This window comes from Doryrhamphus excisus, chromosome 4 (assembly GCF_030265055.1).
Source record: "Doryrhamphus excisus isolate RoL2022-K1 chromosome 4, RoL_Dexc_1.0, whole genome shotgun sequence".
NCBI classification, from domain to species: Eukaryota; Metazoa; Chordata; class Actinopteri; order Syngnathiformes; family Syngnathidae; genus Doryrhamphus; species Doryrhamphus excisus.
In genome coordinates, this window is record NC_080469.1 from 19,344,634 (window position 1) to 19,367,353 (window position 22,720).

At 44.4% G+C, this 22,720-nt stretch overlaps 3 protein-coding genes across 6 annotated transcripts in view; 1 reads left to right on the forward strand and 2 right to left on the reverse strand.

Annotated features, from left to right (window-relative positions):
- Window positions 1–9,594, forward strand: part of znrf3 (zinc and ring finger 3) — a 57,458-nt gene extending 47,864 nt beyond the window's left edge. For 2 of the 3 annotated variants that reach the window (XM_058069797.1, XM_058069798.1), the window contains 3 exons: window positions 511–678; window positions 2,081–2,183; window positions 2,699–9,594. In XM_058069797.1, the coding sequence (XP_057925780.1) occupies window positions 511–678; window positions 2,081–2,183; window positions 2,699–4,338 (1,911 nt within the window). In that variant the 3' untranslated portion in view covers window positions 4,339–9,594. The remainder of the gene's footprint in view (window positions 1–510; window positions 679–2,080; window positions 2,184–2,698) is intronic. The other variant, XM_058069796.1, reaches the window with a different exon arrangement.
- On the reverse strand, window positions 7,067–12,714 carry coq5 (coenzyme Q5, methyltransferase). Of its 2 annotated transcripts, XR_009129548.1 has the most exons (8): window positions 12,483–12,714; window positions 11,947–12,096; window positions 11,630–11,878; window positions 11,399–11,505; window positions 11,233–11,321; window positions 9,699–9,810; window positions 8,362–8,588; window positions 7,067–7,492 (listed from the first exon to the last, which is right to left on the reverse strand). XR_009129548.1 is itself a non-coding variant. In XM_058069800.1 (7 exons), exons 1-7 carry the CDS (start codon window positions 12,682–12,684, stop codon window positions 8,487–8,489), a joined length of 1,011 nt encoding a protein of 336 aa, XP_057925783.1. In that variant the 5' UTR covers window positions 12,685–12,714; the 3' UTR covers window positions 7,069–8,486. The 2 variants fall into 2 exon arrangements, 1 of the variants encoding a protein (XP_057925783.1); XM_058069800.1 differs by having other exon boundaries at window positions 7,069–8,588.
- Window positions 12,715–14,047: 1,333 nt separating this feature from the next.
- kremen1 (kringle containing transmembrane protein 1) overlaps window positions 14,048–22,720 on the reverse strand; it is a 63,544-nt gene continuing 54,871 nt past the window's right edge. Inside the window, exons 6-10 of the mRNA XM_058071180.1 lie at window positions 20,929–21,082; window positions 20,516–20,848; window positions 18,008–18,205; window positions 17,240–17,324; window positions 14,048–16,266 (exon numbers count right to left, since the gene is read on the reverse strand). Coding sequence (XP_057927163.1) covers window positions 16,107–16,266; window positions 17,240–17,324; window positions 18,008–18,205; window positions 20,516–20,848; window positions 20,929–21,082 — 930 coding nt within the window. The 3' untranslated portion in view covers window positions 14,048–16,106. The remainder of the gene's footprint in view (window positions 16,267–17,239; window positions 17,325–18,007; window positions 18,206–20,515; window positions 20,849–20,928; window positions 21,083–22,720) is intronic.

Genomic DNA, 22,720 nt, shown 5'->3' on the forward strand with positions numbered 1-22,720 from the left:
TTTTTTTCAAATATTTTTGAGGAAAAGAATGTAAGTTTTTTTCATCCCAATTGCAGGATTTTTGAAAGGAAAAATACTTCTTTTGAGGAAGAAAAAAAATATTCAGAGAAAAAAACGACCTTTTAAAAAAACATTTTTGAGAAATGAATGAAAATTCTACCAGAATAAAGTTTTTTGTTTTTCAAGAAGACAGTCACCATAAACGTAATCATGTTTTTCTTCAACAAATTAATTTTGAAATGATTTTTTTAAATAAAGAGGTGTGTGTATTAACATTATTAACTGTGTGTGTGTGTGTGTGTTGAATGACCATGAGCGTGCGGGTGAGAATGAAACTTCTTAGTTTTTAATAAGCAGCTGGTTAAAAAAATAAAATTAAAAAAATAATAATAATAAGCACCCTTTTGTATGTTTTACTGTCCTCCCAAAAGGAGTAATGACTGACCGAGCGAGACAGTAAATGTTTTCTTCTTCTTCTTCCTTTTCTCCGTGATGGCGTTGTCCTCCCAGAGCTCCATGAACAGGATGGCGGTGCAGGCGCTGGAGAAGATGGAGACGCACAAGTTCAAGGCCAAAGGGAAAGGCCAACGTGAGAGCGGCTGCGTGCCGACTGACTCGCTGAGCGGCAGCTCCACGTCCGACTGCGCCATCTGTCTGGAAAAGTACATAGACGGCGAGGTACGCAAAATACTTCCTTTACACAAAACCTCCAAACATTCAGTAAAGAATCAAAGAAAAATACATTCCAAGCACTTTTGCCCTAAAAATGAATTGTTTTGTTTTTGCTGACTTTTTAATGGCGAGATGAGAGCAAAGTTGGCTTTTCTTTATTTTTATTTCATCCATTTTCTGAGGACAAATGTAGCATCTTTCTCAGAAAAGTGTTTTTCTTCTAGAAATCTCAATTCCCCGGAATAACGTTGTTTTTTTTTTTAAAGAATTGAATTGAAAGTGAAAAGTCACAATGTAACAAGACAAATAATCACATCATGAAAAATTATTTTTACAAAATATTTTTCCTAAAAAGTCCTAAGTTTACCAGTATAAAGTTGCATCTATTTAAGTGTTTTCCCCCAAAAAACATAAATCGTGATTTTTTTTGTGTGTGAGAAAAAACAGCTTTTTAATGGTGAGATGAGAATAATGTTTATTTTATTATTTTATATATTTTATAATAAAATACTATGGAGAAAAAGCAGCATTTTTATGAGAATGAGTTTACTTATTTTCAATAACCCCCCCCCCACAAAAACAGTCAAATGCCTTGAAAAATAAAGTGTGACTCTTTCATGGTGAGAGAGGATTAAAGTTGAGTTTTATTAATGATTATTTTTAGAAATATTACAGACAAAAAGTAGTAGTTTTAGGAGAAAATAGTACATCAGCCGCATAAAGTTGCATTTTTATTTTTTCAAAAAAACTCATAAAAAGGAAAATAATTGTAAAAAAGTTGTTCTTTTGTTTGTAAGTTTTGAAGAAAAGTGCCCTCTTTTTCATGTTAAAATGAGAATAAAGTCATAATATGATGGAAAATAATTATATATGTTTTTTGTCAGACAAAATGTTCCATTAACAGGAAAGAGGGAAAAGTTGGATTTTTTGTAAGGAAAATTATTATTTTTTATTATTATTTAAAAATAAAAAAAATTTAAAAAGGAAGAAAAATGTTGTGTTGTGGGACTGGTCTGGCGTTAAAGTGTTTACAGGCCGACCGGCGTGGAAGATTGTGTGGCGGCGAAGCACCAACAATGGAATGGAAGTTCCCCTTGGCAGGCTTCACTTGTGTTGTTTGGGTGTCGGAGCGCGGCACACCTGACCAGATAACGCTGCCCGTCTGGGACGCCGTCACGCTCTTCCTCTTTTCCCGGCAGGGCCAAAGCGGCTTATTGTCATCTCCCGCTTACGGCTCGCCCTCATTAACAGGACTCTTCTTCAAATCAGAAGGTCAAAACACAACAAAGCGCTGCTGCGGACAGGAAGTGGCCGCGCTTTCAAGCAAAGAAAGGATTTGCTGCCACCTTGTGGCCAAGCGGTGGAAAGGGAGCAAAGGAAGACTGATGGTCTGTTTGTGTTCCTGCAGGAGTTGAGGGTCATCCCCTGTGCTCACAGGTTCCATAAGAAATGCGTGGACCCCTGGCTGCTCCAGCATCACACCTGCCCCCACTGCAGGCACAACATCATCGGTACGCCGCCTCTTCAAAGATATACATATCTTACAAGACAAAAGTAGGAAAAGTTAGAGAAGGAAAATCTTTTATTTTGTTATCAAGGGGTAAAAAAAAAGAAGTTTGAGGAAATTTTTATTTTTTAGAAAAAGTACAAAAACAGCCAAGGTATTTGTCAACAAACTAGGCTGGTGTAAGAGGAATAAAGCTTTCTTCTGTTTCTGAGAAAAGAAGCTGTGAAATGAAGCGTAGGAAAGTAGGAAGCATAGGAAAGTTATCATAATTACGCTAATAATAAAGTTACCTTTTGTTATCAAAAACATTTTTGCAGGAAAAAATGCTAAATAAGACAAATCTCACAAACACTATTTAAAAACTAAGATAATAAGATATTAAGATAAACAAGCCGTTGTTGGAGAATAATTCGATGGATAATAAATGAATAGAGAGACTTTTTGACCACGAAAAGACAATAAAAAAAGGCTGCGAATGAAAGACAACTGAAAGCGATGTGCTGCTGTTCCTTCTCACAGAGCAAAAGAAGGGAAATCCTGGACCCTCATGCATGGACCCGGGTAACCCAGTCCACGGGCGCCAGCAAAGGGTGGTCCTGCCCGTCCACTATCCCGGAAGAGTCCACCGTGCTGGCCAGGTAACCGCCTACCCGACGAGAACCAGCATGGACCCCCACGGCAACACCGTCACAGTCCTCACGGTGGACCAGCACCCGGATCCTCAGGGTCTGTACCCGCCCCCATCGACATCTTCCATCCTGCGGAGCTACCACCCCGCCCTCCACGTGGACCACACCCTTAACCCTCACCACTGCGGACTAGAGCACCGGGGACCCCCCGCCTACCAAGCACAGCCGCACCACGCCGCCTTCAAGCGGGCCAAGTTTCACGGCCGCAACTTCTCGCGAGCGGCGTGCTTCTCGCAGTACGAGACAATGTACCAGCACTACTACTTTCAGGGCTTGACTTTCCCCCAGCAGCCCGAGGGTGGCCCAGGACCCGCAGGTCCGGGCGGGGCTCCCAAAGCCCACCACAGCAGGGCCTTCCAGCAGGGCCTGTTGTACCCCACCGTGGTGCACATGGCGCCGGCCTCCTCCTCGAGAATGGGGGACAGCGGCAGCATGTCCGGCCTGAGCTGCTACCACGGCCATCGCTCGGTGTGCAGCGGCTACCTCGGCGACTGCCCGGGCAGCGACAGCAGCAGCAGCAGCTCAGGCCGGTGCCACGGTTCCTCCAGTGACTCCATGCTGGACTGCACCGAGGTCAGCAACCAGGGAGTTTACGGCAGCTGCTCCACCTTCCGCAGCTCCCTGAGCAGTGACTACGATCCTTACGTCTACCGGAGTAAGAGCCCTTGTCGGGGCTCCACAGGGGAGGTGCCGGCTTCAGCTTGCCCCCCAGTTCCTCCTGAGGAATCATCACCGTCCCCCGGACTCTTGGGACACGACTGCCTCCAGCTTCCTGCCGGGGCATCAGCGTACAACACGGGGGACCACCTCTCCAACTGCAGCAGTCAATCATCACTGGAACCCAGGGAGAACAGCAGCACGTGTGCTACCTCAGGCGCCGCTTCGGAAGCTCCTGGGACAGAGCGCCTGGCGAAAGCGGCCCACGAGGAAGTGGGGGAGCCGGGCGCTGTGGCCTGTAGCTGCTGCTTCGAGGTGCTTCCCCAGAACACGAACTCGGACCAAGCGGGACGGTGTTGCAGGGGGGTTGACTTTAAGAGCTCCGCCACCAAGAACTACTTTCCTTCCGAGCACTCTTGCCCCCCCCCAGAACCCATAAGCTACGACGGATTACCTTGCTGTTTTTACAAGGAGATGAAGGTCCACAGGACCACGACGGGTCGCTACGCGGAGGACTATGCCGTGAACGTGCAGTATGCAGACTCTGAGGCCTTCTCGGGTCAGGCCTGCTGTGAACTCAACCAGAGAATACCCATAATTCCCGAGGACATGGATTGCGAAATGGGTGAGGAGACGCATCGCATCAGCTTGTTGCATGGCGGCGTCACGCTGGAGACGGAGGCGCAACGAGAAACCAGAGAGGACTACTTCACCGCAGGACACTTCAGAAGACAGACGGAGGAGACCCGGGCTTTGTTTCAACCTCAACTCTCGCCATTTGGCACAAGTACAAAGGGAGGGGTGGGCGTGTAAGAGTTAGCATTTTTGGTACCACAACACCTCCGAGTCCGAGTCCATGGTGCCGTGCCACCTCGGGGTCTTGTGCACGAGTGCGGGTAGGATGGAAAGCGAGATGGACAGGCGGATTGGTGTCACCTCTGTAATGCAGACTCTGCATCGGTTGTGGTGAAGAGAGAGCTGAGCCGAAAGGCAAAGCGCTCAATTTACCTGTCGATCTCCAATCCTACCCACGCCAACGGTCATGAGCTTTGGGTAGAGACCAAAAGGACAAGATGGGGGGTACAAGCGGACGAAATTAGTTTTCTCTGTAGGGTGGCTGGTTCCTTGGAGATGAGCTGAGAGGCAAGGTCATGCGGGAGAAACTCAGAGTAAGAAGCGCTGCTGAGGTGGGTGGGGCCTGGATGCCTCAGGGCACGTCTGACCAGTAGGAGGCCTTAGGAAAGACCCAGGACGGGGCGAGACCATGTCTCTCAGCTGGCCTGGGAGCGCCTCAGGATCATCCGGGGGTGGGGGTGGGGGTGGGGGGGTGTCAAAGTGGCCTTGGTAAAGCAGTAGAAGATGTATAGATGGATGGAAGGTACCACAGCAGTCAGTCATTCAAACCTTGAGTTGCCTTGCTCTGTTGAATGTCAGCACGTTGGAATGTGCCATCACTCACCTTCATTCTGGCGGCCCCAACAAGCCGCTCTTTAAATCAAGAACCAGCAGGCTTGACTTTTCTTATTGACGTCGTCATGGACACCAACACTCGCTGCCTATCAAGCCGGGCGTAGTTTGTATGGTCATAGCGAAACCAAAAGTATCATACCACAGCAGGGAGCCTTTCTGTGACACGTTGGCTCTGGCGGGGATGGAGGGCGAAGAAATGCCACCAAGCGGTACGGTTTGCTTGGCTTAACTTTGGTACAGTTGGGGGATGGGCGATGACATCTTTTCATCAAATGTAATCAATATCGGTTTGATACGCCTGTTTAGAACTGCTACCTGGAGGTACCACGTTCCAGTTGGGGTTTTTAACGTTTGCAGCGGGACGCAGTTGTACACGTTAGCCTAGTCACTCAAGGGAATGATTGGACTTTACTTTAAGATGGAGGTAAGTGTTTAAGGGCCTCCTCTCCAAAAGTGGAGCACACAAGGGAGGAAGATGATCTTTTATTAGAATTAGCTGCTAGCCAACTGTACGACTGTGCTACGGCATTAGCTGCTAGCCCACTGTACGACTGTGCTACGGCGTTAGCTGCTAGCCAACTGTACGACTGTGCTACGGCGTTAGCTGCTAGCCAACTGTACGGCGGTGCTACGGCGTTAGCTGCTAGCCAACTGTACGGCGGTGCTACGGCGTTAACTGCTAGCCAACTGCATGGCGGTGCTACGGCGTTAGCTGCTAGCCAACTGTACGGCGGTGCTACGGCGTTAGCTGCTAGCCAACTGTACGGCGGTGCTACGGCCTTAGCTGCTAGCCAACTGTACGGCGGTGCTACGGCGTTAAGCTGCTAGCCAACTGCATGGCGGTGCTACGGCGTTAGCTGCTAGCCAACTGTACGGCGGTGCTACGGCGTTAGCTGCTAGCCAACTGTACGGCGGTGCTACGGCGTTAAGCTGCTAGCCAACTGTACGACGGTGCTACGGCACTTCTTCTGCAAATCAATAGGTGACAACCGAGATCGTTTCAAACAATAGCAATATTCCAGCATACCGAAATGAACCGTACTGCTTGTTGGCTCCCCGACACCCCCGCTCTTGCAGCACAGTGGAATACTCTGTTGGCGTCATTAATCCGTTCCAGAAGGTCAGATTCAAACTGAAACGGACGGTAACTGAGTCCATTTTTCCCGGAAGAAATCATGAAAATCCAATTGAACCGCTCCAGAAAGCCAACAAATTAACACAAAACACGTTTTCATGGTTTTACCCGCAGTAAATAAATGGAAAGGCATATACAATATGCCACATAAATACACATCATGAGGAATGGATGGGCTTTTACTGTCATAGCAGACGTGACTCTGGGTGGAACCAAAGAAAGGAAGGTCGTCTTTGAGAACAGTCATGTCTTCAGTGACGACAAAAGTAACATTAAATGTTGATTTATCCCTTTCCTTCCTCATTTTATGCATTTAGAATCGTTTCACGCATGTCCACTTTGCGTTTCTGGTTGCCATTTTGTTGCCTACCCGTGGGATTCGTGCCCGAGCAAGGGAAGCGGCTAAGCTGCTCGTAGTGACACCTACTGCACAAGAATCCCTGCATTAGAAAGTCTGTTTCCACTGATGGCCTCCATGCTAATGAAAGGACTGTGGTGGTCCTAGCATGTAGCAAAAACTAACAAAAAGGCCAAAAGGAAAAGTAGCTGATGACTCAAAAGGGTTCCTTTTTGTACTGTGACTTTTGATTTCTTTTTAAACAATGCAGTTGCAGCATAGCACAGCTTAAATCACAATGTGCCATGTCTCTCAGACACACACACACACTCAAATGCTTGTGTTTGTCCTGCAGACTGTCCTTCTACTGTTTCTATGAAATATACACACATTGTCTACGTAGCGGACGACCTTCTTCCCAAATAATTTATAGCCTGTCATCATCTAATCTTGCCTTTTGCATAGAAATGTGTACCACAACGTTGTTTTTTTTTTTTTTGGGGGGGGTGGGGACTTGAGTCACTATTTAATTTTTTGGTTTGTTTGTAGCACTTAAGAAGATGAAAATGTGTACAAAAAATATAATTATTTTCTGTCACGACCATTGCAGATGTTTTTGTTTTTTTCCAAGAAAGGCTTAGAGATCAATCTGTGTATATTTCTGTACCTGCATAGCAACACATTTCATACATGGAAATATGTTCTCGGAATATTTATTGACTAATATATTTATCTTGAAGCCATGTCTTATGTTCAGAGTTTATCGACGAGCGAGCAGAATCACTTCCATGAGACGTTGTACATACGTGGTAATTGCACACGAGACGATTCAATCTTCTGACCAAAAAACAAAAAAACATTTGAGAAACTTTAGTACTATACAGTTTTTGTAATGAAAGTGTACAAAGATGTGTAAAATATACAGTTTTATTCAAGTACTCCTGTTGTGTGTCATTACTAGCGGGTTGGCGGTGTTACTCCATCATTGTGGTCCCCGTCAGGCCGCCCATTCCGATAGCAACCCCCTGGGAGTGAGATCCGCCGTAAGATGAGCCACATTGAGAAACAAAAAGTCTGCGATTTCGAGAATAAGGTTGGAAATTGTGGAGAATGAGGTGGTAATACTACGTACAGCTTCACTGCAGCTTTTATTTACAATGTGGCAGCAAAACAGCATTGGGCATTTAGACTTGCATGGCTAGCCCTTCTCGCTTCCTCCCTCCACATGCCCAAGGTCAAAGGTCACATCCCCGAACACAAATTTACCAACCTTTTCCCCGTAAACTTACAACATATTATGAGTTTTTTCTCTGCTAATGTTTACGATGGACGTTATTCTCGTGAATTGACCACCTTATTCTTTATTCTATGATTATCTTTTCACAAGGATGAAATTATTTATGATGAGTTGTACTAGCGAGGGTCTCTGTTAGACAATTTCAAGCATCCGTGGCTAATTATTATTACAAAATAAGGATGGCTTTTATCAACATGCTGATGGGTGTTTTTTACGGAAATCGGAAGCGAGCATCCCAAGTTTTCAGTCGCGCTTCGTTAGAAAAAGGAAATATCGTCTATTTCAAGGAAGCGTTAGGAACTCGATGTGAGCTGAAGCGTGGAGCTGCTGTCCTCTATCGGTGGCGTCTCCAGCAGATATCTGCAGCTGTGACGGCACAAGCTTGACAAAGTCGGCCGAAAACATAGCATGCACACCACGGCGGCACAGCAAGGCAGCAGCACAGACATCGGGTCAGTACACAGTTTTTGCCCGCGTACAGACCCGTGACCCACTTTTGGAACCGGAAACTCCAGTTGACAATCCCTGATTTAGGCAGGTTTTCCTTTACTCCAATAGACGTTATGATTCCAACCGTGGAAAACAGCGACATCTCACCGGCTTGGTGGTGTGGGGGCAGAGAGGTACGGTCCAGGCGGCAGAAGGGGACGAGCGGAGGACTCATGCATCCAAAGAGGCCGCCGATGCGGCGCCTCGGTCCCCGGGTTTCCCGGTCGGTGTCGTCACAGCTTGAAACCAGAGTGAAGGGAGACCACTCCTCCGGTCAGGTTGTCGTAGCGCACACAGTCGAAGCCCGCCTCCTCTATCATGTGTGTAAACTCCTCCTGCAGGGGGGGAATTAAAAGGTCATCGCAAATTCTTACATGTGAATAACAAACTTGATTTTTTTTTACATTTTTGCCGTTTTTTTATTTTTTATATTTCAACTTTCTTAACTTTTGTAATCTTCATACACTTATATACATTTTGTTCTCATGACTTTATTCCAAAAATTACAACTTATTTTATTTTGGTTCTTGTATTACAACCCTTAAAACTTTTTCCTGTAATATTTATTTTATATATAATTTTTTTTTTAGATCTTTATGCAACTAAAATGATTAGTTTCCTAATAAAATTGCAACTCCTTTCTCTTCCAATGTTAACTTTATTCTCATTAAATTACAGCTATTGTTTTTTTTTTGTTTCTGCTGCTTTTTTTAAATTTTACATTTCCAACTATTTCAAGTTTCTTCTTGTAATTGCGACCCCCCGCAACCCCATTTCCCCAAATGACAACTTTAGTCATTGTTTTGCTTGTTTTTCATATTATTACAACCTTAAAATGTTTTTTTTCTCAAATACTTCAACTCTGTGAATAAAATAACATTATTTTTCATCACAATATTACGACTTCATTCACGGAAAATTACAATTTTTTCTCTTTTTTTTGGGCTATATTGTACTATATACTTCATTCTCGTGTCATTACAACTGAAACCTAATTTTCCCCAAATGACATTGCCATTATTTGCTTTGTTTCTGATAACACTAGAGATTGAAAAATATGTTTTCAATTTAATATCAATTAAAGTATAAAACATCATTCTACTTCCTCACAATGGTGGAGGCCCCCGACCACCAGGCCGTGGCCCGGTGAACTTTTAGGAGAAATGATCAAAAATAAATCAAACACTTGAAAATATAAATAAGTAAAATATAAATAAGTACATGAAATTTGATGTAAAGTACCCTCATGCTAGCTCGCACATCCAACAGTGATGTGGTGATCTTCTCTCTAAAAAAAACAAAGTCCAGGCTGGTGTATGGTGGCACTGTGCTTAGTGCTTTTCACGTCTTGTTTCCACATGAGAAATTATGTCCTATGTAGTTTGGCTTCTTGGCCGCTTGAAGTCCTGACCAGTGTTTTGCCTCCAAGGTGAATGTCTTCTCACCTGAGCAGGAAACTTGCGGATGCTTTCCACTAAATATTGGTAGGACTTCCAGTCTCCAGCAATCACTTCTCCCAAAACAGGGATGACCTGGAAGCTGTACGCGTCATAAAGCCTACGAAAAACACACAGAATACTGCAGTTATCACTCCTACCAAACCTTAGCACCAACATTAACCTTAAACGCTAACACTAACGCTAACTGGAAGCCCAGCCTTCACCCAGGGTACATAGACTACTTGGATATTTTGTAAAGCAACAAGTGGAGCTACGCTAGCAAGTTATATACAGCTGGGTCGTATCAGTGACAAATAATATCAACTTCACTCTTTGCCGAGCTTTTAACATGTTCTCAATATTTTCACATATTTCGTAACAATTTGACCTCATTGGCCACATAAAATATTAACTTTTCCCCCAAAATTACAGCTTTTTTTGTTTCTCATAATATTACAACTTGAAAAAAGATAAAGATGTTTTCATTAATATTTAAACTCTATGAATCCAAAATGATGTTTTTATTCCTCATAATATGAGGTTATTGTTGTAAAATTGTGACTTTTTTTCTCTTAATATTTTGCCTTTATTCTCAGAAAATTACAGCACTTTTTTCCATGTTGAAATGTACTACTGGTAATTATGACTTCATTCCCATAATATCTGTCCTTTACTCTCCTAACATTCTAACTTTTCCTGCAGCCAAAATATGACAACTTTGATGCTTTGTTTTCTCGTAATATTAATTTTCATATTTCAACTTTGTGACAAAGTTGACATTATTTTGTGTCTTAATTTTACAATGTTATTCTTGGAAAAATAAGAATTTTTTAACATGACAGCTATTTTTTATTATTCTTTTCTAACTATTCCAACTTTCTCGTAAATAATTTTCTCCTGGTATTTCTGACTATATTCACATAATATTTTAACTTAATTCCCATAATTTTACAACTTTTCCCCTCAACCAAAATGTCCAAAAATGAGGACTTCGCCTTTTTTGTTTGTTTCTCATGACTGTGCGACTTCAAATAAATTAAAAAATAATCCAATATGACAATAAACTCCTAGACTTGTACATTTACGAGTAGAAAGTCTTTAAAAAGACGTTCTATTAAATTGACAACTTTTTTTTCTTTTTCATTTACTGAGGAAATTTGGAAAGACCGACTTTCATTCTCGCAAAAAATTTACAGAGAAAATTTGCAAACCTATGATGATGACAAATGTGTACATTTACAAGGAAAAAAGGTATACACTTACGGAAAACAAGAATAAAGTCGTACATTTACGAGAATGTTGTATTTTTAAGGATTACGGTTATGATTTTTTTTCTTCAAATGTGGCATCATCACCGTCGTAATTTCGGACTCACTTACAGAAATAAAAGTGTTGCATGGACACAAACAGCAGATGGCACCACGCGACCCCAGCCAGTGCACATGAACTACACGTGCACAAATTCATGGTACCATTCAAGCTAGTTCAGGTATTACTGTGGTACTACTTCACTGGAGGATGATTTGGAACGTTGACTCACCTTGCCAGCACGGGATTGGTCACTTTGCTGAACTCCAGGCACATGAAGCGGCCCCCAGGCTTCAGGACCCGCAGCGCCTCCTGCAGGGCCTAAACAAACACGCGTCCGCCACCATGGCCATGCATTAGTTGTCTCTGGTTACCATGGTGACGCTAAAGCCTCTCACCTGCTCTACGTGGGTGACGTTACGAATGCCAAAGGCGATGGTGTACACGTCAAACTGGTTGTCGGCGAAAGGCAGCTCCTCTGCGTCCCCCACCACCCACGACAGACCTCACGCACGCACGCACACACACACACTATGGTTTGTGTATGGCAGACAGATTCAACCCAATGTGGTACATGGATGTCTACTTTCAGTCCCCCCCCCGCCCCCGCCCTGTCGTTTTGTACTCACCAGCCCCGACTACCATGTTGTCAGCCTTCTCCTTGCCCACTTTCAGCATCTCCTTGTTGATGTCACAGACCACCGCCCTGCCGTCCTGGGACCCTCCCCCTGCTGCGTCCCCCCACTCCCTATTGTCCTTATCGGAGTAGTCGTCCGAGATGTCCCGCCACGACGGCGTCTGCATGGAGCGCGCCACACGCCTCTTCTGACGTTCCTTCTGAGAGCGGACGTAGTCCAGGAAACGAAAGGCGATGTCACCTACGTGGCACAAGAGGACACATCATTAGGTACACATTGATGACGATACGCTCAGGTAAAGCGGGCACCTGTTCCGCCGGCCACATCCAGCAGGCGTGTCCCGGGTTGGGGATGCATGGCGTGCAGCAGCGCGTCTTTCCACAGGCGATGAATCCCCAGGCTCATGGCGTCATTCATGATGTCGTACTTCTGGGCCACGTTCTCAAACACCTGATACACTGAACACAACATCCAAAATACATAATTCCTTGATATCACGAAAACGCCGTCATGTACACATGTCTTATTCGACCGATTCTTTATAATTCGGCATTAGTTTGCAGGCTTCAACGTGTGAAATCAGCTCCAGACCCAATCCTTTCTACAGCTAAGAACTTTTGTTTTGTTTCTTTCGGCTTTTTCCTGATTACGGAGTCGCCACAGCGGAATAATTTGTGTTATTGTGTTTATTATTAATAATAATTTATGGGTGGCTGCAAACGACCGAAGAGACAACCATTCATTCATTCATTCATTTTCTACTGCTTTTCCTCACGAGGGTCGCGGGGGGTGCTGGAGCCTATCCCAGCCATGCGAGGTTTAAATGTAGCTCGCCGACACCCACCTCTCGTCGCCTTCTCAGCTTCCGGGACACTCTCAAAACCGAAATGAGTGTTTTTCTCTCCGGTTTCATTGCTGAAACGACGACAGGACGACGGTGTCCAACGTCGACCCGACGGGAGGGACACAGCGGCTGCAGGAACGGAGACACCCGCGTAAGTCCGACGGACAACTCTCCGAAATAGCATTCTCAAGGAGGCCGCCATCTTGACCAACGTTGCGCAAGTCCGCGACGCCGTGACGTCACCGACAAGCGACAATGAAGTCTCAGTTGTAAAACTACTTCAAGAATATTTTGTTCAGAATAAACACACAACTGGCAAGAATAACATAAGACTTTTTGACCATCAATGACGTGATTATGTCATATCCATGCTGATTTTGACATTCGTTGGGGTTAAACGTTTCTCTTTTTTATTCAATAAATAGTCCATCCGTAGTTTGTCTCTGTACGGTTGTACACATTGTACAGAAACAAATGACATCATCAAATAGCTTTCAGTAAAATTCAGTGGTGAGAAAGTTGATTTTTCAGAGAAGTATAAATAGTTATTGAAACTACGAGACGTGGAGCTAAACCATTTTAAAATAATAATAATAATAATAATAATAATAATAATAATAATAATAATAAATAAAACAATCGCTAAAATAATTGGATGGATTTATACTGATGATAATAATAATAATTGCGATCATTATTATTAATAATAATAATTATTAATAATAATCATATTTTAATAATATATATTAATAATCATAGTTATATATGATCATATACAGCATATGATACAAATCTATTAAATTCTTTAAATAGTAATCCAAAATGTATATATAATATGCATACATAAACACGCACAATTCTTAAAATAAAAATACATATTTTTAAAAACCTGAAGGAGTTTCCCTTGAAGGACTTACAGGTTAATGAATAACAGACAGAATATTCATAAGAAAAACACTCATCAGCAAGATGTTATGTGCAGCTGTGTCCACTAGAGAGCGAAAGAGGGCCATTGTGGGATTATGTTTCGTCTATTTCTTTCACAGAATGACTCCAAATCAATAAACTGTTTTTTTGCTTGATCCGTGGTTTGTCTTTTAATGTATTTAAAATACTGATCCACTTCTTGGTCGTTGTTTTTTATATACTTCATAACGTATAAAAAAGACAGACATCTTTGCTGAGATAAACAAAAACTTTTGCACAAACTTTGTTTGCTGCATAACCAGCATTAAAGTATGTCATGTGAAGACAGCTGGGATAGGCTCCAGCACGCCCGCGACCCTCGTGAATATAAGCGGAAGAAAATGTTTCTCATGGATTCCCACGGGGCCAACTAAACAGGAACAAGAAGCAAAACGTTTTTAAAGCTTTACATGCACAGTGTTCCCGTTTTTCCCGTTCCAGGATGAGAGCCACGTGACCCTGTGTGCAAATCTGGGAGCCATTTTCCGTATCTGATCAGTGCTTAAAGTCACGCTGAATTCACCCCCCCAAGCCAAAGAAAGACACGATGGAGAGTTCGGAACACATGCATACGGTATTTATTTCTGCAACACGTGAAATAAAACCAAGCAGGTACTGGAATTGTACAAAAAGACTCACATAGAAAAGAAGAATAATTTAGTGTATAAATTATAAATCTCATTATTTCTGCTATGTACACACGTTTCATGACCACAGAAGCCAAAAGTGACGGGGCTTGTCCACGTCGCCTCCCACTGCTGCTCATCTCACGGCGTGCCGGGATGTTTGCATAACGAGGCTCCAAAACCAACCACAGCCTGGACTGCTTCATTTGCTCATTGGCATTTTTAGTCCTCTTTTGTCCCTTTTTCACATCCCGGGTAACTCGGCTCCACGGTTCCACCGGCCGTGCCGTTGTTGACTCAAGCGCAGAAAGTGGCAGGCAGCAAGTCACAAACGCTGAGGCTGCAAAATCTTGCAATTATTTGTCAAAACCTAAGCTTACTAGAATTACTTTATTTTGTTTTTCCATAAATTTTGTTTTCCTTCAAAAATTTCTGGAAGATTCAAATTTTATGCTACAAAAATGATATTTTTCCTCATATTACACATTAATTCTCCTACTTGAACTTTATTCTCATAAAAATGACAGCAGATTTTTAAATTTTTGCTGTTATTGTATTTTTCATTTTCAGAATATTTTGAGTTAATTATTCAACAATCTTAGTACATTTTCTTCTCGTAATATTCACACTTAATTCCCATAATATTATCACCCCCAACCTAATTTTCAAAAAATTCCAACTTCATTCGTTATTTTGAATGAATGAATTTAATTTCAATTTTACTTTTCCCCACAATATTATTTCTAATATTATTTACTCTTGCAAAAATACAACTTTTTCTTGTTTTAATATTTTGACTTAATTCTTGTGAAATGACTGTTTGTTGCTGTTGTTATTATTAATAGTCGTTTTCTTGTTAAATGATGTTTGTATAGATATCGATAGTTCTGTTGTACACAGAACAAAGTACGCATGTGGAATTCACACCTGCGCATGCGTGTTACCGCTTTGATACAACATTCCAAGGTGGACAATTGCACACAGAAGCCCCGCCTCTGGCCCCGCCCCCAAAGGTGGACTGTGTGTGGTTTGGAGATAAGAGCGAGACAGAAGGGAAATGTCCGACTGTGTGAGAGGAGCCTGAACACGTCTAGTGGAGTCTAAACTTGCTGCATGGCTGTAAAACCGTGCCGCTAATCAACGTTTGGGAGAAGGACACAGGAATGACTTTGCTACTGCGTTCAAGTGCTCGGGTCGTTGGAAGTACTTGATTTTGGATTCTTTCTAAGTGCGTTTGGACCTGAAATGCAAGAAGACAGGCAGGGAGCGTAAGAGTAGACGTTTGACCAAAAACGTAGAACCTTCTGGGGGCAGCTGATGAGCAAAAGACACGGCAAGGAACCTTTCGGCTTTTTGACGGGTCGACACGCAAAACAACGGCGGCGCTAAAGTATCGGGAAACTGCGTTTTCATCATCATGTTCAAAATGGTAGATGTATTTTGTGTCTTATGTTTATGTTTTTGTGTTGTGTTTTATCTGGCTCTGCATGCGCTTTGAAATGTCGCTGTGTTAGCCTTCCGCTTTCTCATGCACTCCAAATGATTGGACCTCAGCTACCTCTTCACATCCTGCACTGCCAGGTGTCCCAATACTTTTGTCCACACATCACGGCAGAATTACATATAATACAACAGGGACCCCCACCTCCCAACCCCAACCCGTCACAGCTAAAGTGAACAATATGTTCAGTAAGAGAAATCAACCGAAGGTCCTTGAACGCCTCATTTCATCAGACTACAAAAACATTCGCATCTGGGATCCTTTCACTGCAGTCCAAGAGGGACCGGGAGATCCCTAAGGCACTTGAACGCCACACACAAAGAAGAAGGGATGCCGAGTCCCAATGAGAATGAAGGAGTCGCCGCCAGGAGGCTTCCCGCCGTGCAGAGTCAGCCCCGCCCCCCGTCCCTCCGCAGGACGGCGAGGGCCCGCCGCTAGTCAGCTAAGCGTTCCGTTATCCGAGGGCGCTTCCGTGACAGCCGCTGGGCGGTGTCGTGGCTCACGTTCGGTCCCGACAAGGCAGCCGTGCCGCTAGTTGCCCACCAGGGGGCTGAGGTCACCGTGGTGGTTCTTTAGCTTCTTCTTGAAGAGGGAGATGGTGGAGGGGCGGTACAGGATGATCCAAGGCTCCGACGCCGCTGCGTTCTGGCTGCAGCCGTCCGAGCCACTCACCGCGGGGACGCCGGGGGACCTGGGGGCCACACGGCACACGTTGAAGCACGGGCGGCATTCATGAGCGCCGCAACGACCGCGTCAACCACGACAATCAACCTCACCCAGATTGTCCTCACAAAAAATGCAAAAAAACCTCCATTGATTATGACAGAAATATCAAAATTATCCCCCCCAAGAATAAATACATCCTAAATTGTCCAAGTGATTAAAAAAAAATCTTTTATAATCTTTTATAGTGAAGGTATCAAAATTAATACATAAATAAATACATTCATTAAGAATACCCATCTACCATAATGTCAACTAAAAATATATCAAAGCTATAAAAAGACAATATCCCATTTTAAAAAAGAAATACTTATGTTAAAATTAAATCTTTTGTTAAATCTTATGTTAAAAAAATCTTTTAAATGGGGGTGTTTAAAATATTTATATTACAAGAATATAAATATATTTATTAAAAATCCACAACTAGTATAAAAATTAAAATCTGAAAAAACAAAATGTAAAAAATATTAAAATAATTATCTAATTCAATATAATTCAATATAAAAATATATTTATTAAAAATTCCCATCTCTTATAATATCATTTTAAAAATATCAAAATAAATGAACATCTATAATATACATTATACATTTTTCATTTGTAAAAAAATATGTTTTAAAAAATCTATATTACAAGAAAATAAATACTTTAATCAAATATCCTGAACTTTTATGGGGATATAATATGTTTTCTCCATCTTTCATAATAAGAATGGCTAAAAAATCAAAATGACAAATAACTGAAAATAAATTCTAAAAATAAAATGATCATATTTAAATGTGCTGCACGAGGATTCCCTTTTTAACTTCATGCATTTATTGCATTTCCTCTCTATTCTTTCTGTGACTGTGACTTTTTAAATAACTTTTAGAGTCCTACGTGTGTTTTTATTATTTTATATTAGGATTATTTTGTTTTATATTATATGACGGCACACTCACTTGAGGGTGACGTGCAGCAGCAGCTTGGCCAGCATGGCCACCACGGTGAGGACGAGGAGGGCAGCCAGGGCGTAGATGGTCCACACTGCACACATGCACGCACGCACACACACCCACACACACACACACACACACACACACACACACACACACACAGTGTTATTGTAGTAGCCTCGGCCATCAGAAAGAGCAGAAAGTGCAGCAGGATGAAAAGGACGAGGACACCTGCGAGCCAAGCTCTTAGCTAGCAAAGTTGATACGTCACCCTTACACAGCCGTGTGTCGGTGTGTGTGCGTGTGTGTGTGTGTGGACACAATAATTAAGTTCATCACAAAGTCCCACCCGTGCGTTAACATTGCGTAACATCCTGCACATGCTTTTCCAGCGCGTTATCACCCGGGAAAGATGGATGCCCAGCGCTTATGGAACGTTCTTCTGCCACCTTGTGACCGTTTTTATGGCTTAAAACTGTACCCAACATGATCTCTTCTATTGTGCTCTTACGTCATCACCGTCATCTAAACACGTCTGTGGTAGCCAATGAGTTGAAGGTAAGATTTGATGTTTAGCTTCTCTTTGCACATGCATGACAACGCGGGGTGCGTCTGTTCCTAATGTTGTGTCCATGGACACCCGGCTGTTTGGCAAGAAGCTAAGAGTGCAGAAGAAGGTAAAGAAGGAAAGAAGGTAAAGAGCTTGTGGTGTAGAGGATCACAGGGACATACTAGCGCTGTGGCCGGTGGTCTCGCCGGGTCCAGCCCACTGACCTGGCATTTTGTGGTCCGGTTTGCCGGGGCTGGACGTGATGACGTAGAGGATCTGTGAGGAGCGTCCTTTGGAGGTGAGGTTGGACCCGTTGGTGACGGTGTGGGGCGTTTGGGGGGGTTCCGCCGTGCTGGGGAAGCCCTCGTCTTCATCCTCCGTCGTCTCGCTGGCGTCGTCGTCGTCTTTGTGAGTTGTCAGTGCTGCAGGGTGGGGGGACAGAAGAGCGTCTGTTTGTCGTGTCCCTCGGCTGAGCGAGGTCGAGACTCGAGACATTTAAGTGTGTCAGGACACGTGGTGGCCTCTCCAGACGCTCCTTCTAGCCTGCTGAGCAGCAGATGGCCACACTGCGCCTCATAAAACAACAGCTTTGCTCATTTGGGGACCCGGACGAACGCCACATGCGTTTACCGATATAAATAAATATAAAAAACTCATTTCATCATGGAGACAACAAAAATCACAACCATAAATAATCTTGAAACGGGAAAGGCTTGGTTTCTATTATTAATAATATTATTAATATGCTAAAAAACATGATCATATTGTTTTGGTGGGCTGCACAGCGGCCTTCCATTTGTCCATCCATCCTTCAGTCCATCCATCCATTAGTTGATCCATCCATCCATCCATCCATGCATCCATCCCTCCGTCCATCCATGCATTCCATCCATCCATCACGCCGTCCGTCCATCCACCCTTCAGTCCATCCATGCATCCGTCCATCCATTCGTTGATCCATCCATCTATCCATTTGTCCATCCATCCATTTATCCATCCATCCGTCTGTCCGTCCATCCATCCTTCAGTCCATCCATGCATCCGTCCATCCATCCATTCGTTGATCCATCCATCCATCCGTCCGTCCGTCCATCCATCCATCCTTCAGTCCATCCATGCATCCGTCCATCCATTCGTTGATCCATCTATCCATCCATTTATCCATCCATCCATGCATCCATCCGTCCGTCCATCCATCCATTGATCCATCCATTTATCCATCCATCATCGGTCCATCCATCCTTCAGTCCATCCATGCATCCGCCCATCCATCCATCCATCCTTCAGTCCATCCATGCATCCATCCATCCATCCATTCGTTGATCCATCCATCCATCATCCATGCATCCATCCATTTATCCATCCTTCAGTCCATCCATGCATCCATCCATCCATGCATCCATCCATGCATCCGTCTGTCCATCCATGCATCCATCCGTCCATGCATCCATCCATCATCCATGCATACATCCATCTGTTTTCCATATGCGTGTTAAAAGGGAGCTTGAGGTCTCCATGTTTTTTGTGTGTTTTGAGTGTTGAAAACAAACATGTGGTGTTCACATGTGACTGCGGTATCCCAAGTGTTTTACTTTCCTTCCATCCTCGTCTCCCCGTCCGACTTTGACTAGTGTTCTCTGCATGACAATGATCAGCTGCGTTGCTTTGAAGTCTCTGGGTTGTAATGACGGCGTTTTAAGCCGCTCTGATTGTCAACGTCAATTGAAATCTAACGTGGGTCTGTGTCCCGTGTCTGGCTGACGTCTGCTCGGGTTTCTGTCTTGTCTTCCTTCCATTAGCCTTTCCACAAGTGTCCACATGAATGTGGAACGAGTGCGAGTGAGGTCACGACTCTCTCAGGCTTTTTGTTCTCAGGCTTCACGCGGCACGATCATGCAATCAGGGAGTCGCAGTGTTCCCGTACGTGGGCGGCGTTCTAAAAGCCGCCGTGCATTTCATCAGGCCAAGCTGCCGCCGCTCGATAAGGACGTTTGAGAGAGAGGAGCCAAAATATGACTTCAGAACGCCGAGGCCGCGAGATGCTGACGAGCTAATGGAAAAATCAAATAGGAGAGACTTTTTAAAAACTCCATTTTGGTGGGGGTGGAGCCCACCCTGAGGCTCAAACCCAACATGGCCGAGTGGGACACTCATACTACAGATATGTTAAGAGTCCTGTCAAAAATGTGGAGACACTTTCTCATTCAACAGCATGGGGAAGTGGGTCTAAACATCTGACTGCTACTGTGACGTCACCCGTCATTCTAGACAAGCCTTGGATGGGAGGATACTTCATGGGCATGCGGTCTTTCCGCTTCTCCAGTTCTGGTGTACCGTGCTTCTGTCTGCGTGTTTGTAGGTGGGTTTACCTTATGGGTGACATAGTTTCTCCCAGTGGTGCATTCCCGTCTGGATGCAATTCCGTACTCGGCAGCCGGGGAAAGTGAAGTCTGGGCTTCCCTGCTTCGGCTGCTGCCCGCGACCCAACCTCAGATGTTTTAGAAACACTGAAGACTATTTAAAACGGTCGACATCTGAATGAACCAAACGTACGTGTTTCGTGAACACTGAAGACCACGTAGAGTCACTGCAAAGCCCAAGGTCTAAGTTGAGTCTAAGTTGAGTCATTAAGGTCAAAAGTCAACAGTGACGATGCTGTGTGAGTCTGTTTGTGCACACTGAAGACGATTTAGTACGGAAGAAAAGCAACACACTAAAAAGCAGAATCTTACCTTGGTAGAGCAGAGCGAAACCCTGGGCTTGGTTGGTGCGATCCGAGTAGAAGTAAACGATGACAAAGTCTCCAGTGATGTTGACCACCTCCCTCGGGGAGCTTCCCCAGTCAAAGCGCGCCACCACCTGGTTGGTGTAGCCGTCCAGTAGCTCCACCATGTCGGTCTGATCCGAAATGTCGAAGAAGGTGAAGTTGAACAGGATGGCGGAAGATCCCGGCACCTGCACGGTCCAGTAGCAAACACGACTGGCTCCATATTTGTCCGGAAAGTCAGGTGAGTAGATGACTCCGGACGGGGAGGTGTAGTTCCCCCCGCAGGACCCCACCCGGGCTGTTATGACGACAGCAGAACAAAAGCTTAGGGAAAAAGAGCAATCAGCTTGGATGTTTTCGTGAAACTCGGCCACCGACTGTCGAAGACGATGACCCAGCCGTCTCCGCCGCATGGCTGCGTGTGGTCGCCGAAGCAAACGTGGTTACACTCCATGCCGGGGGACTCGCCGTGGTCCTGCAGGTCCACGTTGTTGCCGCAGAAACAGGCGTACCCCGACTCCATGCCGGCAAGCTGCACAGAGACGAACTGTTTAGTGTTCCATAAACACATTTCAGATTAGCTTTAGCCCGTTGTTCCTGTTACCCCCCCTCCGGTCTCCCTAGATCGCCTCCACACTCTTGGCGCGGCACATCCTGATGCCGCTGAGTAACGTAACAAATGACCATCCGTGCTGTCATTTATTTAGAAACGCCATCCAACCATCTTCCACTTAGCCAAGGTCAGGTCGTGGGGGCAGCAGCCTGAGCAGAGAAGCCCTGACCCCTCTACCGCCGGCTACTTCGTCCAGTTCCTCCCAGCAGATCCTGAGGCGTTCCCAGGCCAGACACTATCTCTCCAACGTGATCTCCTATTTATTTCTTCTACATTTTAGAAGGCAAAACCTTACCACTTCCACATGGACTGGGAGGAGAATTTTTTTTTCCATGCAGTGTTCAGGCAATGCAATGTAAGTTCTCCATGTTTAGCAACCAGAATACTACATATGACTTGTATGTACATACTATGTTTTGCTGCCATCATTCATCTCTGAATGACCGTGGTGTCATGGGGGAGCGATAATCAAACGAAATGATATTGGGACAGCTGTATAGCCATCTTGAGGAGAGGAGGTTGCCCACAGCCACAGCTGGCAGTGCTCATGTTCTTCGAGCAGCGCTAATTCGAGGTCCCAGTGGTTATTTGCTCATGTCGTCCACCCACTGAAGAGACTTGGCAGAATGGAGGCGTTAATGGGAGCATTTACGGAAACTACTGTTGCGTAAGGAATGTTATACAAACCTCTCAAACGCATTGTTAGAATTTTTGTATAATTTCAAGCCCTCTAAGTGTTTTTGGTATGAGTCAGAATGAAATCTGTCTGTTTTTTATTGTCTTCTTTGTGAACATGTATCGCCATGAAACAAAATGCTTTTCTTCCCTTCTCCAGATGTGAGAACAAACATTACTGTCAATAAATTTGACTGAAGGGTCGCAGGCCTGCAGGAATGCCAAACGTCAGAAATCCTCACACGGATCAACAGCCATTGTTCCTCCATCCAAAGGGAAACCGTTGTCCGAGTTCCATTCACGCCCAACGCCATGGAGGTACTGCGTCACGGGTGAGGAATTTATGGCCACGCCTCCCGCCAAGTGCTGTCACTTAGAGCTTTTTTTCCCTTCATAAGGGGTCGCTTTTGATTTGGCTTCGTTTTTAATGTCGGGTTTCCTTCTTGACGCAATCTTTATCATTTATCCGGGCTTGGGGCCAGCACTGACATCTGGGGGCCTGGCCGGGCGATGGGCCTCTCATGTTATCCATTCATCCGCCAATTTTTAAATCTGTAGATCTGTGTAGATGGACAATCTGTGTAGATGGGTGTAGATGGGGAGATGGGTGTAGATGGGTAGATGGGTGTAGATGGATAGATGGATGTAGATGGGTGTAGTACAGGGATGGGCAAACTACGGCCCGGGGGCCACATGCGGCCCACCAAGCGTTTGAATCCGGCCCACCAGTTGCTTTCTTAGTATTTCAACTTTTAACATACAAACTGGCAACATGACTTGCAAGTCGGATGTCTTATTTAGTAAAAAAAAAAAACTGTAAAATGTAATTACATAGACAGAATGTGGTCTGATGTTTAAAGTGCTCCTGAAAAAGGGACATGA

Bases quoted from the DNA above. Each gene is read 5' to 3' on its own strand.
- coq5 (XM_058069800.1), bottom strand. From the start codon at position 12,684: ATGGCGGCCTCCTTGAGAATGCTATTTCGGAGAGTTGTCCGTCGGACT. The intron at 11,879-11,946 runs GTGCCCGCTTTA...TGTGCCACGTAG, and splicing joins GGATGTGGCCGGCGGAACAG to GTGACATCGCCTTTCGTTTC. The intron at 11,506-11,629 runs GTGAGTACAAAA...TGCGTGCGTGAG, and splicing joins CAACATGGTAGTCGGGGCTG to GTCTGTCGTGGGTGGTGGGG.